Here is a 15,006-nt window from a genome sequence, read left to right as displayed (position 1 = left end):
ATAGACTCCTAGACAATCACCGTTTCTCAAAATTACCTACATAATCATACCTGTTAACTTTCCCTCATTTGGATAGTGTTACCATCCTTGGAACTCATGTTAATAATAATGTTTGTTCTTTGATGTGTAGCACTTTCTAATACATACCCCCCACGTGTAAGCACTTTAATAACAGGAATGATTTCCTTATTGAATGGTATTTGTGTATTCTGAGAAGAATGAGGTGCTGAGTCAGCCCTTACATTTTCTACGACCATTCTACTTCCATAAGAATGAAACTTAAAACATCTGACCTCATGTTCAGAGGTTTCCAAAAGGTAGATGTGAGGCAGATGGAATGTTGGCACTTATCCTACTCTCAATATCATAACACAGATGCAGAGGGTCTCCGGGAACACCTTGTGCCCCCTATCCCCTCCCTACTGCCTCTGCTGCCGCCTCCTCCATGGCTTGGGACAAGTGGGGTGGGGGTCCCAACTCCAGAAAATGTTGCGCAAGGCGCGTTCCAGCCAAAAATGTTTGAGGACCACAGGCACGAGATAGAATACCAACTTTTCAGACAATCGCAAACCCACACTCAAAACTTAAAACAGCAGATCTCCTTTCAAGCCCCTATGATGATTAGGTGAATACATTAAGGGAGCAATGACACAGATACCTGTTGAAAGTTATCTATTCAATGTTGTTGGCAATTACAAAGGCATGCTGTATTTCTTTCCTCAGAACGTCAAATCTTCAGATCCATACTGTTTGCACCCTGGAAATGCTGTCACGACGCAACTGGGTCCCTATGCCTTCAAGATCCCCCTGTCGATACGGCAGAAGATCTGCAACAGCCTTGATGCCCCCAACTCAAGAGGGAACGATTGGCGACTACTTGCTCAGAAACTCGGCATGGATAGGTGAGATGCAACCCTCCCGCCTAATTTCTCTCTCGTTCCTCTGTGTGCTTTTTCTCCATCTCATTTCGTCTCAACCTTCTGCTTTTACCTTATTTGGGAAGGCTGGCTGCAGATATGCAAGTGGAAGCATCAAACAGTTTAGCATCAGCGGTTTAAGCCGCACCTTCTGATGGATAAAAGCTGCAATTATCTCCGGCAAAGCCTGATTTATGATTATTACAAGAGTGCTTTCGATTTGGAGTGCTGCCGTTTTTGATTCTCCAATATCTAAATTGGCAGCAAGCAGACAGCACTAACAGGTCTATCGGTGCCATTTCTAAATTAGGAAGTCTCTCGTGCAGTCCAACCCGCCCAGCCATTACCACTGACTGTGCACAAAATGTTGGATGCTGCTTTATTATTGCAGACATTGCTGTCCATCTCTGACAGAATCTCACAGTGTCACATGGATAAGGAAGGAAGGAGAGTGTAGTGGGTGCCAGCAGAGTTCGCATACATTTATCCAGCAACTGGATTAATGGCTGGACACTTAGGAAAACAGTGAAGCCATTGTACATAACTGGAATGAAATAATATCTGTAAAATGCTATCGACGGTAACTGTGCTGGTTTGAAGATGCAGCATGCTTAATCAAAGGATGATTGAGGTCTTGAGGCTTAGATTACAGGGATATCCCTGCCCGCTACAATCCAAGGAAGCCACTCAAGAACAGATATGCCTTTGCTCCACCACCTCATCTTGCTCATAGCGCCCGTGTTCTGTTTAGGGAGATCACATAAAAAGGATCCAATTTAAAACTCAATTTTCTCAGGTATCTTTAAGTACAATTCTATATTCATCTAATTAATTCTTCCTTCCAAGTCATGCATCAAAAACACAATATATACTGTGAGATGCGCACACAGGAGTGGCATACTTTGGTATAAATTTATGTTAAAAAGGAAAACCACTACCTGTCCCTATGATTAAGAGGGATGTCCCTGCCTCGAATAAATACTAAGGATGTGGTCAAGATGTCTGTCCAAAACAAATCGTTCACCGTCCCGTGTCATAAACCTATTGCCGACCCTGACACTTATAAAAAAATCTAAGGTATTAGGCTCACGTTCTTGGTCCAGAAGAATGACTCCCTTCTCCTGGATAATGTCTTTACAGTACTTTTAATCCTGAGGGAATGGTTCATTTCCCCAGGTTAAGTCTCTCTTCCTCAACGTGCAAAGCAAAGTTCCAATGTGCTCAAGCTTAAAATGGTATCAGGTAATATTATCCCCATATATATGGTCACCGTAAATTATATCGCCGGGAAAAAGTTGTGGCGATATTTCTTGGGTGACCATATATATGGGGACAGGGGCAGCGGGAGTTGCGGGGGTGTCCCCCGCTCCCCATTCCCCCGCATGTTCCATGTAATAATGTCCCCACAAAAAATGTCCATTTTCGGCAATTTTTTTTGCATGGCGATATTTTTGCGGGGACATCATTACATGGAACCCTTAAAATACCAATGAATATAAACAAAGTTCCAACCAAACTCTTGATATTCACAAAAATAAGAAGGAATGGTTCTCTTTCCCTTTCTTCATCTCAGATTGTTCTTGGCTTGCATGAATACTATCCATGTATGCCAAGGGGTTTTCTCCCTTCCCCTGGTTACCTTCAGAAGGTAGCCCTGGTGAAATCTCCTGCTAGGGTTGGTCTTGTCTCACAGTTTCTTCTTCTCTGCTTTTCACAGGTTACGGGCAGCCCCAGTGTACTTGCCTGCCAGGGACTGCCTTGTCTCACTGGCAACCCTGTTGTATTCTCCTGCCTTGGGTCCCAGACCCCTGCTTAATTTTTTCTCCAATATGGGTTCCAACCCCCTTTTCTTTCATTCCTTACATATGGGTTCCAGAACCCTTTAATTAGGCTTTTCAGATATGGGTCCCTGATCCCTTTACTGTTGCTTCTCAAATATCAGTGCCAGACCCCCTTTCTGTTGCTTCTCAAATATGGGTCCCAGACCCCTTTTCTGTTGCTTCTCAAATATGAGTCACAGACCACTTTACTGTTGCTTCTCAAACATGGGTCCCAGACCCCTTCACTTGATGGTGTGGCAGACTTGGCTCAGAGTCCTGACAAGTACTGTGACTATGAATATGACTGGGAATATGATCCTCATATAGGTGCAGGTCCCAGACCTGCCTTTGTTGTTTTATTTCTTGGTCTCTTGGAAAACTCACTCTGTTTCCCTGAGCTTCCTTTCTTCTACTGTTTGGCTGGGTCAGGGCACCACCACAACTCCCCTCTGCCCTTACTAACCCTCCCAGTCACCTCTCTATCTTTACCGTCTCTCCCTGTCGGCCTTGGGGTCTTTTTGCTTAGGTTTCTCACTACTGCAGTCTTCTCCCCTTTTCTGGTGTGTTGCAGCGGCTCTGCAACACTTAGTCCCTCACAGCGAGCGCATCTCTTCTTGTCCCCACAGTCCCCAAGCTTCGCCCACCTGGACTGCTGCCTCTCTTTCTAGCCAGATGGTCCTTCCACATTGAAGTGCTTTGGGAGCACCTCTGTAGTCTCAGCAAGCCCCTATTCTGCAGCCCCTTATATTCGCCAGCAGCTTAAACATTCCCCATGCTTGTGGTTCCTCCATAGACGGCCAGACCATGCTTCCTGGATTCCCACTTCTATTTCTACTCCAACCTGGCCAATAGGAAGTTGACAAGCCCTAGAGTGTTCAATGTCCTTCCTAGTGGTGATCTCCATTTCCGTCTCATCCTAATAGTGATGTTTTCAGAGCTCACTAGGATGTTGGTGTTCTTCTTCATCTCAGTCCCCAGGTGTGGCATACCTAGGTAACACTTTCTCCTCCACATCTCAGTACCTTCTAAGGGTTGGATGTTATCTACCCTACAGAGGTCTATGGAAGTGTGCGGGAAGATGCATCTTGAGCACGGTAAATGGATTCAGGAGAGAATGAGGCATGAGGGACATAACGCAATCTCTCCAATTGGTTGTCCCTAACCTTATAAGTAGCAGCCCCCCCCTCCTTTTTAGAAGTGAAAATGCCTTGCGCTGTGTCACAATACTTACAATTTCATTTTAAATCATATATTTATCAGGTTTAAAGTTTTACCACAATAATTGTAGATAAATAATCCATGTCCTTAATAGTTAAGATGCAAATTATTTGGAGGGTGACACATTATTAAAACGTCTAATATAAATAGAGACCTCCAAAAGATTTTTCTTAAAACAGTATGAATCATACATATTTCCTCTCCCGCATCTATTCTGTGGTCTCTTCCAAATACCACTTTTGAAACCTCAGAGACAATCAGCTCAAACACAGACCACATTACTAGGCACTTTTAATTTAAACTCCTAACTCTTAAAAGTGTGTAGTTACATAATGTTGTGCGTACAACTATAAAAATCTGAAGCATAGAACATAAACCGTCTGGCTCACTCAACTTCTATTAGGAGCTTTCCCAGAAAACACTGCATTTCATTTTAGCCAGCACTAACATGATTCACGGTCTGCTCTAGAAATAGCAAGCAATGTTTACCTATTAAAGTACAATCTAACATGATCTGCTGTTGAGACATATACAATTCTTGAGCCACAGCCATGTACCCAATGGAAAATATATCCAAACACGCTCTTTGATTTTCTGCTCGGAGACGAGGAGGCTGAAGACTCAGCAGATAATTTTGAAAACCCTAGCATAAATAATTCACTATAAAGGTTTGATGGTGTGGAATGTTTGGCGTCTTTATACTTGGAAAGGTCAGTCATTTTGTTATGTCAGCAAGTTTGTCATGTCAGAATTAGACCCAGACTGTATATCTTTATTTCTACTTAGAATTTGGTTCAGATGGATAAAGAAATCACACCTTTTCCCAATATACAATTGAGCATTTCCCTGATAGGATTTTCTTATGGAGAATCAAATTGATCCCTAGTCCATTTTATGATAAGCAGTTCAAGCCTTCTTATTGATGGAAACAAATGTTATATGAAGCTCAATTTCTGCCTACATCCATGAATTTCTCAAAATCATATCTCATAAATGCCCAAGTTCTTTGTACTTTTTTAGGACATAGATTTCACTGCTGCAAAATAGCCAAGGTATAGTTTTCAAGTATTAAGGCATCAATGAAAGGTACAAACACAATTTACTGTATTTTGTACCATGGCTTATAAGGTAAATCATTGTCACGTGTGCATTAAAATTGAATGTTCCAAAACTTAATTTATTTGTTCCCACATCTACTTTTACTTCTTGATAATTTTCACATTTACACCCTTCACTATTACTACATTTAATGTTCAAGAGACTGAAGTCCTAAATTCCTCTTTTACTTCTTACTATGAGACTTTTTGTTTTTGGATATTGAATAAAACGATGTAGGTGCATCTGGAGACAAGGAGTGGTTGCAAGAAAAACTGTGTTATGTGCATATTGTTAGCTTTCATTGTTGAGATGTTTTTAAAAATGCTATATAATTCCAAATTAGCCAGTGGAAAAGTGAATGGGTTCATCAGATACATGAAAGTGCATTAAAAAGACATTTGACATTTTCATTGACCAATAAAAAAAAAGAATATGAATGTCTGAAAACATATGGATGTCTGAATCTGACACAGTAGCCAATGTTTACTTTCTAACTTCCTCCATGCATAATTTTTGCTTGGTGATAAAATGTGTTTGTATTGTTGCTTGTTAGGGCCACCAGCTCTGTGCTTGGCAGTGTGTGACAAAGTGGTTAACATGCTTGTCGAAGGATTGGTGTGAAGTGCTTAGACTATTTTATAAATGTAATGCTACTGGTATGTTGCCAAAAAACCTCACTGTCTATGTCCACCTTTCTGTTTAGGTACCTGAATTACTTTGCCACCAAAGCCAGCCCGACAGGTGTCATTTTGGACTTATGGGAAGCCTTGCACCTGGATGACGGTGACCTCAACACCCTGGCAAGTGCCTTGGAGGAGATGGGCAAGAGTGAAATGATGCTTGTTATGACCACAGAAGGAGACTGCTGATGGCGTGTAGCAAGGAAGTCACCCTATTTAAAGGACACTGGGTTGACAATGGAAAGGATGGTGGAGGTCGAGCAGAAAAAACCCTGTTTTTTTTGTTTAAACCCAGGATGTTGACATTCAAAAACCCTTATTGTAACTGGATGACACACCGTGCTGTAGGTTACCATGAACGAGCGAAGGGGAGTTGCCCTGTTCTTCTCAATTTTCAGCCAAGACCAGCCTTAGAAATCATCATATACCATTTTACAAACAATCTACATGTCTCATGGATTCCACCTCCACCCACATCCTTGAGCAGGACTCAAGGAGAAGGCTCCCTTTGTATCCATGACAACAGCCTTTGGTTATCCCAATCTACTCTTTCCTGCCATGCTCAGCAATTAGGTCTTCACTCAGTAGTTTGGGGTTTCTTCTATTTTTGTGTTAATTTTCTTCTCTCCTTGTTTTCCTTAACAACATAATAACCTTCAAAGGTTAAGTACAATCCAGACTGACTGATTTTATCCTGCCCAAGCTTGGAACAGCTTATTAAGGCACAATGGTTTCTTAGGAAACGCTAGTTAATTTATTATCCAAATCTTTGGATGAGTCCTTATTTGTTCATGTTTGTGGGCTTGATGGCGTGTAAGCACATGCGTGTGCATGTGTGTGCTTTTTCCAGAGCGAGCGAAAGACAGAGTGCACTTTGTGTTCAACCTTTTTGTAGATGAAATTCTTAGTTTAAAGAGAAAATATAAAAAAAAATGTTTACAAGCCTTGGGACTCCTATCAAGATGGCTATCTGCGTAAATCTGGCAACGCTCATCAGGGACATTATGAGTCTCTTGGTTGCTTTTCTTTTATCTGCTTAAGTGGTAGGATATATTGTATGCTCTACGTGAATACCCATATTTACACTCAGGGAAATCCTTGCAATGGAGTGCAATGCCAGTAAACTTATGGATAAGGCTTAACCAGGAGCACTTGCTACAAATAATTGAAAGTGTTGAGAAGTCGCAAAAGATTGATTAAGCTTGCTCTCAGTTAGTTGCCTAATTTTGGCACCTGAATTTAAGATCATTCTGTAAACTCACATTGCCAATCCGCCCCCTTCTACTTTCTAGGTTCTCTTTGTGCTTCTATGACTTCCCAACAAACTGCCACAATTCCTTCTTATTCCATTATGTCAAGGCCTGACACATTTTGCCCTATGATAGTGGGTTCTCTTTCACTATACCGTCACATAATGTGGTATTCTATTTTCACATTTCATTTTTATATCTAATGTTCCTCTCAAAACAAATAAGAATGTCCATTGTGCTCTTTCCCAAGCCAGCTAATGCCACAGTACAATTGATGATATGACAGTGTATTTCAGGTGCATTGCAGCTAATGTAGAAGGCATGACAAGAATGTTATAATTGAATGGCATATCACTTATTAAGGATGGTGAATATTGCTTCATTGCATCATCCTTTTAATGATACGTGGAAGAAAAGTGAAGGGTAATGGGTATTTGAAAGAGAGGCAAGATGGATCATCCTTGTGTTCCCGCTCAGGAAAGATGGCATAATGGCATAATCATAAGACCACCGGCCTATGTCATGTGTATTGGAAGGGAGGTTCCTGCAAGTACAATGATGATAAAGAGGGACATTACAATGGTTCTTCTGCCTTCAGAACGTTTTACAATTTATTTTAGCTAAAAGAACAAGTCCTGGTAATTCTGAACTGTAAACAACGATCTGCAGACCTGTGCATATAGTATGAAACAAAATGAAAGCAATGCAAATCATTCAGTCTTAGTATGGAAGTTAGCTAGTGATAGTGAAATTATTACAGGTGGATTTACTGCTAAATGTAACGCACACTCTATCCTTTCTACTACCTACTGCACCCCCACAGCGCCAATCTATCAAGTGTTTAATGGCCAGTAATGGAATAAAGTACCTTTAGTAGCCAATGAAAATGGCAGCCACCATTACACACGTTAGGATGTCACACATGACTGACCCATGGCAATTCTTCATTGCCCCCACCACCGTTAACCTTGTATCAAGAGTTATGTAACTACGACAGTGGGAGCATCATAACAGTGTCAACCATTATACATAGTAAAAGTCCTTCTTCGAGCTCCCAACTGGTGGGTCTTCTTCATACAGTGGGCGCTAACACAAATCAGAAGCCTGCCTTGCCTAATAGCCGGAATCACGTGGTTTGTGTTCGGCATTCTATGGCAATAGGCACGGTACTTTCTCCCTGGGGCCTTTAAAATTATTTATTTTTAAAACAATATTGTACAGATTCCGCTTTAAAATCAAAGATGGATCTTGATTTACAGTCCAATTAGAATGCTCCCAACTCCGGTCAGAGGATAATGTCTATAGAATACAACGATGACAGGCGATATGCTTCAGAAACATTGTTTATATTAAGCAGTTTCTAGAATATGTTTAGTAGAAGCAGATATGAATTACAGTGGCCCAAGTTTAGAAAGCAGGCCTCAAACGGCAACAGAGGGAAAAAATGAAAAGCACGCTATGCTAGTCTACTACTTCTCTCAGTGGTCATTTAGCATGGGCAAATCAATTTGCGTATCCCTCTGCCATTTTGTCCCAGTTTCAATTCCATTGGCATGGGCATGTGTGGTGTACAGCATCAACATTCAGCAAATGCCATCAAAACCTACCCTTAATTTAATCTCCGACTGATTTTGTTCAAGCGTTCTATTGTCAAAACAGAAGTACAATTCCATGTGCAAGTGGTAACAGTATCAAGGTGCAGACCTGTAGGCTATAGTGCAGTATACATTTCAATATACATAATCACAAACACAAGATATATTTCCCCAAATATTAGAAGCATATTTCTGAAAGGCATGCCTACTAGATGTCACTGAGAGGACACATCTATTTAATTATTTACTGTTTCTTTCATCACAAAAAAACCAGAAAAAAACACTACAATTTTCCTCTGTACCAACATGTAATGTTCTAGTGTTCAGTAGTAAGCAAGTGAAGCTGATTTCCTGATATGTTTACAAAGGTGTTCCCATGAAAGGTTTGTCAAAGAATGATCTTGTTCCAGACTCTCAAAGATGGGTGAATGTGTTTAATGGATCACAGCTATTTGAACAACCAGCACTATGAAGAGTAATGTGCATAGCATGAGAGCTTGCTGTTTTGTTTATTTCATACATTTCCAAATTCTTCACAGAAGAATGGTTACACTCACTTCCAAGCACACCCGACTTGTGAGAGGAAGCTAACAGAAGAAAAGCAACACTGGTAAGGGTTTATTGAGTGAACAATCATCCAATTGTGATGCCTATAGGCTCTGCAGCATACAAGAGAAGCACCCCGACCCTTCATGCAGCCCACCACTGACACACATGAATTGCCAGAATCACAAGAACACTTTGCTCTTCCCACATGGGTGAGGAATTCCACATTCACAGTGGTTAATAAATTACCCCCATCCAAAAACACATATTCAAATGCAAATCTATATACTTATGAAATGACATCTGAAAATATGTTACTTTAAAAAAATCTTAATGTCCATAAGGTCAAGTAACAGTGTTAATGTAAGGCAAAATAAAGAGTTGCATTTGCACACGTATGACATTCACTTTTTGCTGATACTCCAAAAGGTTTATGTACCATCAATATTTCGAAGGGCATAATTTGCATTCACGTTGGGTAAATGGCTGTCTACCTGTGTTTACTGACGGTGGTTTGGGAACAAAGAACATCCCAATTGCACACTATGAGGGATGGTGCCAGTCACACAGGGGTAGACCGTCATTCGCAGTAGCAAAAGACATTCCTTCAATGGTGGGTGATATAAACTCTACAGGCTCTGTAACAAATCTTCAAGAGTTTGATTGTTAATATCTAATTAAAGGAAAACGTTCCCTCCCCCAATGAAACCTCTCGGAAATGATTGGAGGATTGACATCACTCTCTGAAGATACTCTCTGGGCTTGATTTTGGTGACCTATGATTTAATACTTTCCTGAAGGGGACTTTTTTCTTCAACTTGGTTGACACTTTGTTCCAAGGACTAAAATATGAATTCAAGCACTGGCCATACAGAGATCACATTAGGCACACAGGAATCATTACTTCGCAAATGTCAGGGTAGTCAACAACAGTCGCTGCATACAGACATAACGGAACACACAGTATTATGAAGCTTTATATGGTTCATGTTCCATCTGTAATGTTAGAGGATTTTCATTTGTCTGCCTTGATGTGATTCAGGCCGTGTCAATTATCGTGTGTTAGGATTGCAGTCTGATGGACATTTCTGGTGCACGTTGGCATATAGAACTATAACCAAGGAAACACTGCTTTGTGTATGTGCTGGAGCAGTAATCAGACATTTTAGTCATATCTTTGTGATTGCTGACTGTACAGGACTGACCTACTCAAAGATGCATTCCCTAGTGATATCCACAGACATGACAACCCTCATGCCTCATAGAGTAGAAACCACCTGCGAGAGTCCTCACATCAGAGTGATCAGTTAACCTGATGGTGAGTGATCTGCTTGTATATGAAGTGAACTTCTTTCAGTGTTGCACAGCTATCCTATCTACCCAGCCATTCAAAGAGTTATCTTGTATCTTAGAATGTTATCCATAAGAGTGTATGTGATTATTAGAAACATTATTCCAAATTTTCACAACCTAAAATCACAGAACCAGGGTTTTTGGTTCTTCTGTTCTCGGCCGGTGTCCAAATCTTTTTTCTTGCTTTCTCCTATTAAAACATTCTGTCTCCACTAGTTCTCAGACATCTAAGTTGCCTCTGTATGGAAAGGTTACACAATGTGTGACTTTTCCAGGAGTGCGACACAGTGTATTGAATGCATCAAATCACTTAAAACCAAATGTAGGAAAAGGTCTCTCTTGAAACAATGATAGATTCCTTTCGGATCCAATGCAGTTTTTTCGTAATCCCATGATCATGTTTTTTTCTTTACTAAGAATTGAATTGCTCAGATCCAGGTTGATTTTCTTAACTATGCAAACAGTTCATCCTCTTCCAAGGTTGCTCACACTATACTGTCTATAACAGGGGTCACTTTTGATCAACAAAACCCATTGATAACCTTGCCTGCACATTAGTTTGTGCTGAGATTTCGAATCATGTCAGTTAGAATGCTATATTGGGGCTCATTTTCTTTAAAGTCTAAATTACACAGTGACGAAGGCCTACATTTATACTTTTGAGCACTTTGAGCCCCTCTTTGTAATTTTGGATATTTGCACCATGAATTGAAAAATAAAGTGTTAAGCCTGATAAAAACAGGTTTCTCTTTTTTCTGCACTCCGTATTACAAAAAGATTAAATGCTCCCACAAGTTACATTTGCGGGAGGCATTGCAATGGATTCCTATGGAATCTGCCTGCTTTTAGCAGGTGTGAAATACAGTGGATTCCATAGAGATCTAATGGTTTGATGCCCGCATGAAAATGTGGTGCTGGTCTAAAACAATTTGGCTTTTGAATGTGGAGCCACCAGCAAAAACATTGAAAATCCCCCAGAGTGCTAAAGTGTTGTTAAACCAGGCATATATACCATCTGCACCACAGTTAGCATTGCCGGTGGCTCAAACATGAGGACCTTTGTGTCAATGCAGGAAACCAACCAAAGGGAGACTATTCCTGGTCGCTGTGCTCCAAGTCATGTTATGATGCTACACGTTCGTGCCTTCACTCACACTTCTGCAAGACACAGATTGGAACCGCACCCTCTGTAGGACTGTGTGTTTTAGTGACTCTGCACCTCTGCCTTACACATGGAATCCATGCCAGAAAACGATTACATGCAATACAATTGATGATGTTCTCTTAGTTATCATCATCACTGTCATCTGTTCTTTGCAATCTGCATCATTGTCCATCTTAAATCGGATACCAATAGATGCTGTTAAACATAATACAATCACAGTGTTGCCACAATGTCTTCTGTTTAATGGGAATAGTTACCACTGGCAATGGTGGTCTTCTTGTTAACATTGATAACATGGATGATGACTATTATAATGTGTTCAGTTCTGAATAGTAGTCATACATTCTGCTCCTTAAGAGCTATGATGTTCTTTAAAATATATGTGTGATTTACAATGTTACTAAGAACAGGGATAAAGACACACAAGCTTGTAGAGAAGGTGGCTATTCAGAAGGTTACAAAAATAAAAAGCAAAACGATGTTCGGACATTCTGAGAAAGCAGGAGATAGAGGACTAGTAGTCTAAACATCATCTATAATTTCACCCTAAAGGCTCTCTGTCGGTGCCAATAGGTAGACCGTGTAGGCTTTCAATGTAAGCAATGATAACCTTACAGTGCTGATGTATACTACCATAGACCTATTTATGATAGATGAGACTACATTTTTAATCAGCTAGCCGTGCCATCATAACTAGCAGATTATAATGTAGAAACCTAGTACTGACATTATAACATGATATACGAGAGACCATGTGTCGCTGCTTCCCACAGGCACATTCTTCTCAGTCCTGTCCCCACCACCGATACAAGGACCATCTCTGCTGGTTGCCCAAGGGCCATCTTCTGCATAGGCCAATCCCTGGCCCACGGCCCAGCCCACCTGAGGCCCTTCCTGGCTAGAGCCCATATTTCCCCCCAAGGCCCATTATTACTCTGAGACCAATCCTTTTCCTATGACCACCCGTGTACCACAGTAGGGTCTGAACTGGAGAAGCATGTAAAATGCAGGTTCATGTAAAATCTTCCAACTGACATTGATTCTCAGTAATTCGATAATCACAATATACGTGTAGCTATTCTAATCTATTGCTCACCTTTTATACTGAGATGTGTGCCAGATAGAATGGTAGCAGTTATACAGCACCGAGACATGTCCGAAGTTTTATGAAGAACAACATATCCCCAAAGATGCATTTGAGGTATTTCAAAAGTCACTTTGCAGTTCTCTGCCTTTCTAAAGGACCTGTCCCACGGACACATGCTTTATAAAGCACAACACTCTTCAGTTATATTTGTTATCCTTATAAAGTACAGTTGGGGGTATATAGTTTATAGATTAGTGTACTATGCACTGCTCGAAGTAACTGTCACTCACATGGACCTTGCTACATAAATAGGCAAAGGATTCAGCAATGTCACTTTATAGAGGGCAGCATTTGTCATAATATACAGTAAAATACGCCACTGATATGTAAACGTATTCACCGTACAACGCCCTCTCAATGCCAATTATCCATTCAGGAACATCTCACAAAATAAGATTCGTTTTATTTGCAACCCTCCTTTTCACTAGCAAATCTTATTCGTGGAAGGAGACCTTTTGAAAATGGGGTACCTTTTTACAGAAGCAATGGAAAAGCTTCCTCTTAGGGCAGCCACAAACCTCTAAAGGTTTAAATGGGAGTTCGAAGGAGAATTTAAAAATGATGGAGGCTTAGAACTGGCGAAATAACCATTATCGTGATATTAACACGTAGGCAATTGCACTTGCTAGTGAATTTTAGGGTAAGTGACAGGAACAGATGCGATCTGGCAGAAGTTCCAAGTTCTAAAAATTGGGCCAATGTAACTCAGAGGACTAGATTCTGTGTTGTTTCTTCATCGTGGTTTGTGTGAACCAGATTATAGACCTGTGCTGTTGCTTTACTTTACCCAGTGAAAATGAATACCTAGTCATAATTTTGATAGCAATGTACACTCTGCATCATTCCTAACAAAATAAATCCCTTCTACAAGATGCAGACGAATCCCAGCAAATAAGGCTGTCCCTGCCTCTAAAGGTAGAGGAAGTTGAAATGAGTGAGAAAAGAGACATATCGAAAGTAACATCAAAAGATAAAAACAGTAGCTTCTGAGTTCTATATTGGGGTTAAAACACCTCGAGACCTTTCATCAGCAAAAACTCAAATTTGAAAAGGCTTCTGCAGACCCGCTGAAGAAAATAGCTGTATCCTCAACTCTTCAGCTCAGAGCAAGTGTGGTGTACCATTTCTGTGGAAGTGTTAAAGGTTTACAGCAGAAAGATATGCATGGCTACTGGAATTCATAATGGTTGTCAGTGTGTTTTGCTAGGGAGTGGTGCAAATTTAACTGGGTAGTAGATGTGATGTATACAATTAACACAGGCGTGAACACATTATTTAAGGTAAAACTGCCTTTATAGTTATTGACAGAAGAGTTGCACAAGTTATCTATGGCTAACTAGTGTGTCAATTAATATACTTCTTATTTATTTAGGTTTTTACCTTCAAAAAGGTAGTTAGAAATTCTGCTATTACAACATGCTTAATTAATGCATGGCTAGTGAGGGTAGTAAAAGCCAAGTTTTGTTCTGGTTTTGTTCTGGTTTGCCAATGCTAAATAACATGAAGAAATCATATGTAATCTGCTTTTGCTGTATCTTTATATAAGTAATGGATACTTCCCACAATCAGGTATTTATTTCCCAAAAGGATAGTTTTGCTGTTTTCCCAACTGTCTGGGTATCGCAAATGTGAGGACAAAATTGAGATCCGAAATCTACTCAAATTAGGGCATGCTCCAGTACATTTGTAAAACAAAAAAGAAATAGAAATTAACCCATCAAGGGTCATTCTGAGCTGAACAGATGAAGATATTCATCAGAGGATTGGTCAAAAGCTAAGACAGCCTACATACTGTGGGTAAAGGACATATTTGGTTTTTGGATGAGATCAATGCCTGGTTTATAGAGGTTATATTTGTACCCATATTATTTTGTGTGCCGCACAATGTATCGCAAATGTGATGACAAAATTGAGATCCGAAATCTCAAATTAGGGCATGCTCCAGTACATTTGTAAAGCAAAAAACAAATAGAAATTAACCCATCAAGGGTCATTCTGAGCTGAACAGATGACGATATTCATCAGAGGATTGGTCAAAAGCTAAGACAGCCTACATACTGTGGGTAAAGGACATATTTGGTTTTTGGATGAGATCAATGCCTGGTTTATAGAGGTTATATTTGTACCCATATTATTTTGTGTGCCCAATATCAATAAACACAACTGCCCCCAAAAGAACACAGCTCCATGAACAAAGGCCAAAAAACACATTTTAGA

General features: G+C 40.3%; 1 protein-coding gene across 3 annotated transcripts in view; it reads left to right on the top strand.

Moving 5' to 3' along the window:
* Positions 1-6,671, top strand: part of UNC5B (unc-5 netrin receptor B) — a 427,137-nt gene extending 420,466 nt beyond the window's left edge. For 2 of the 3 annotated variants that reach the window (XM_069610733.1, XM_069610732.1), the window contains exons 16-17: positions 724-902; positions 5,757-6,671. In XM_069610733.1, coding sequence (XP_069466834.1) covers positions 724-902; positions 5,757-5,922 — 345 coding nt within the window. In that variant the 3' untranslated portion in view covers positions 5,923-6,671. The remainder of the gene's footprint in view (positions 1-723; positions 903-5,756) is intronic. The other variant, XM_069610731.1, reaches the window with a different exon arrangement.
* The last annotated feature ends 8,335 nt before the right edge of the window (positions 6,672-15,006 follow it).

The sequence above is a fragment of the Ambystoma mexicanum genome, chromosome 8 (genome assembly GCF_040938575.1).
Source record: "Ambystoma mexicanum isolate Mex_15411 chromosome 8, UKY_AmexF1_1, whole genome shotgun sequence".
Lineage (NCBI taxonomy): Eukaryota > Metazoa > Chordata > Amphibia > Caudata > Ambystomatidae > Ambystoma > Ambystoma mexicanum.
This window is presented reverse-complemented; position numbering and strand designations above follow the sequence as displayed.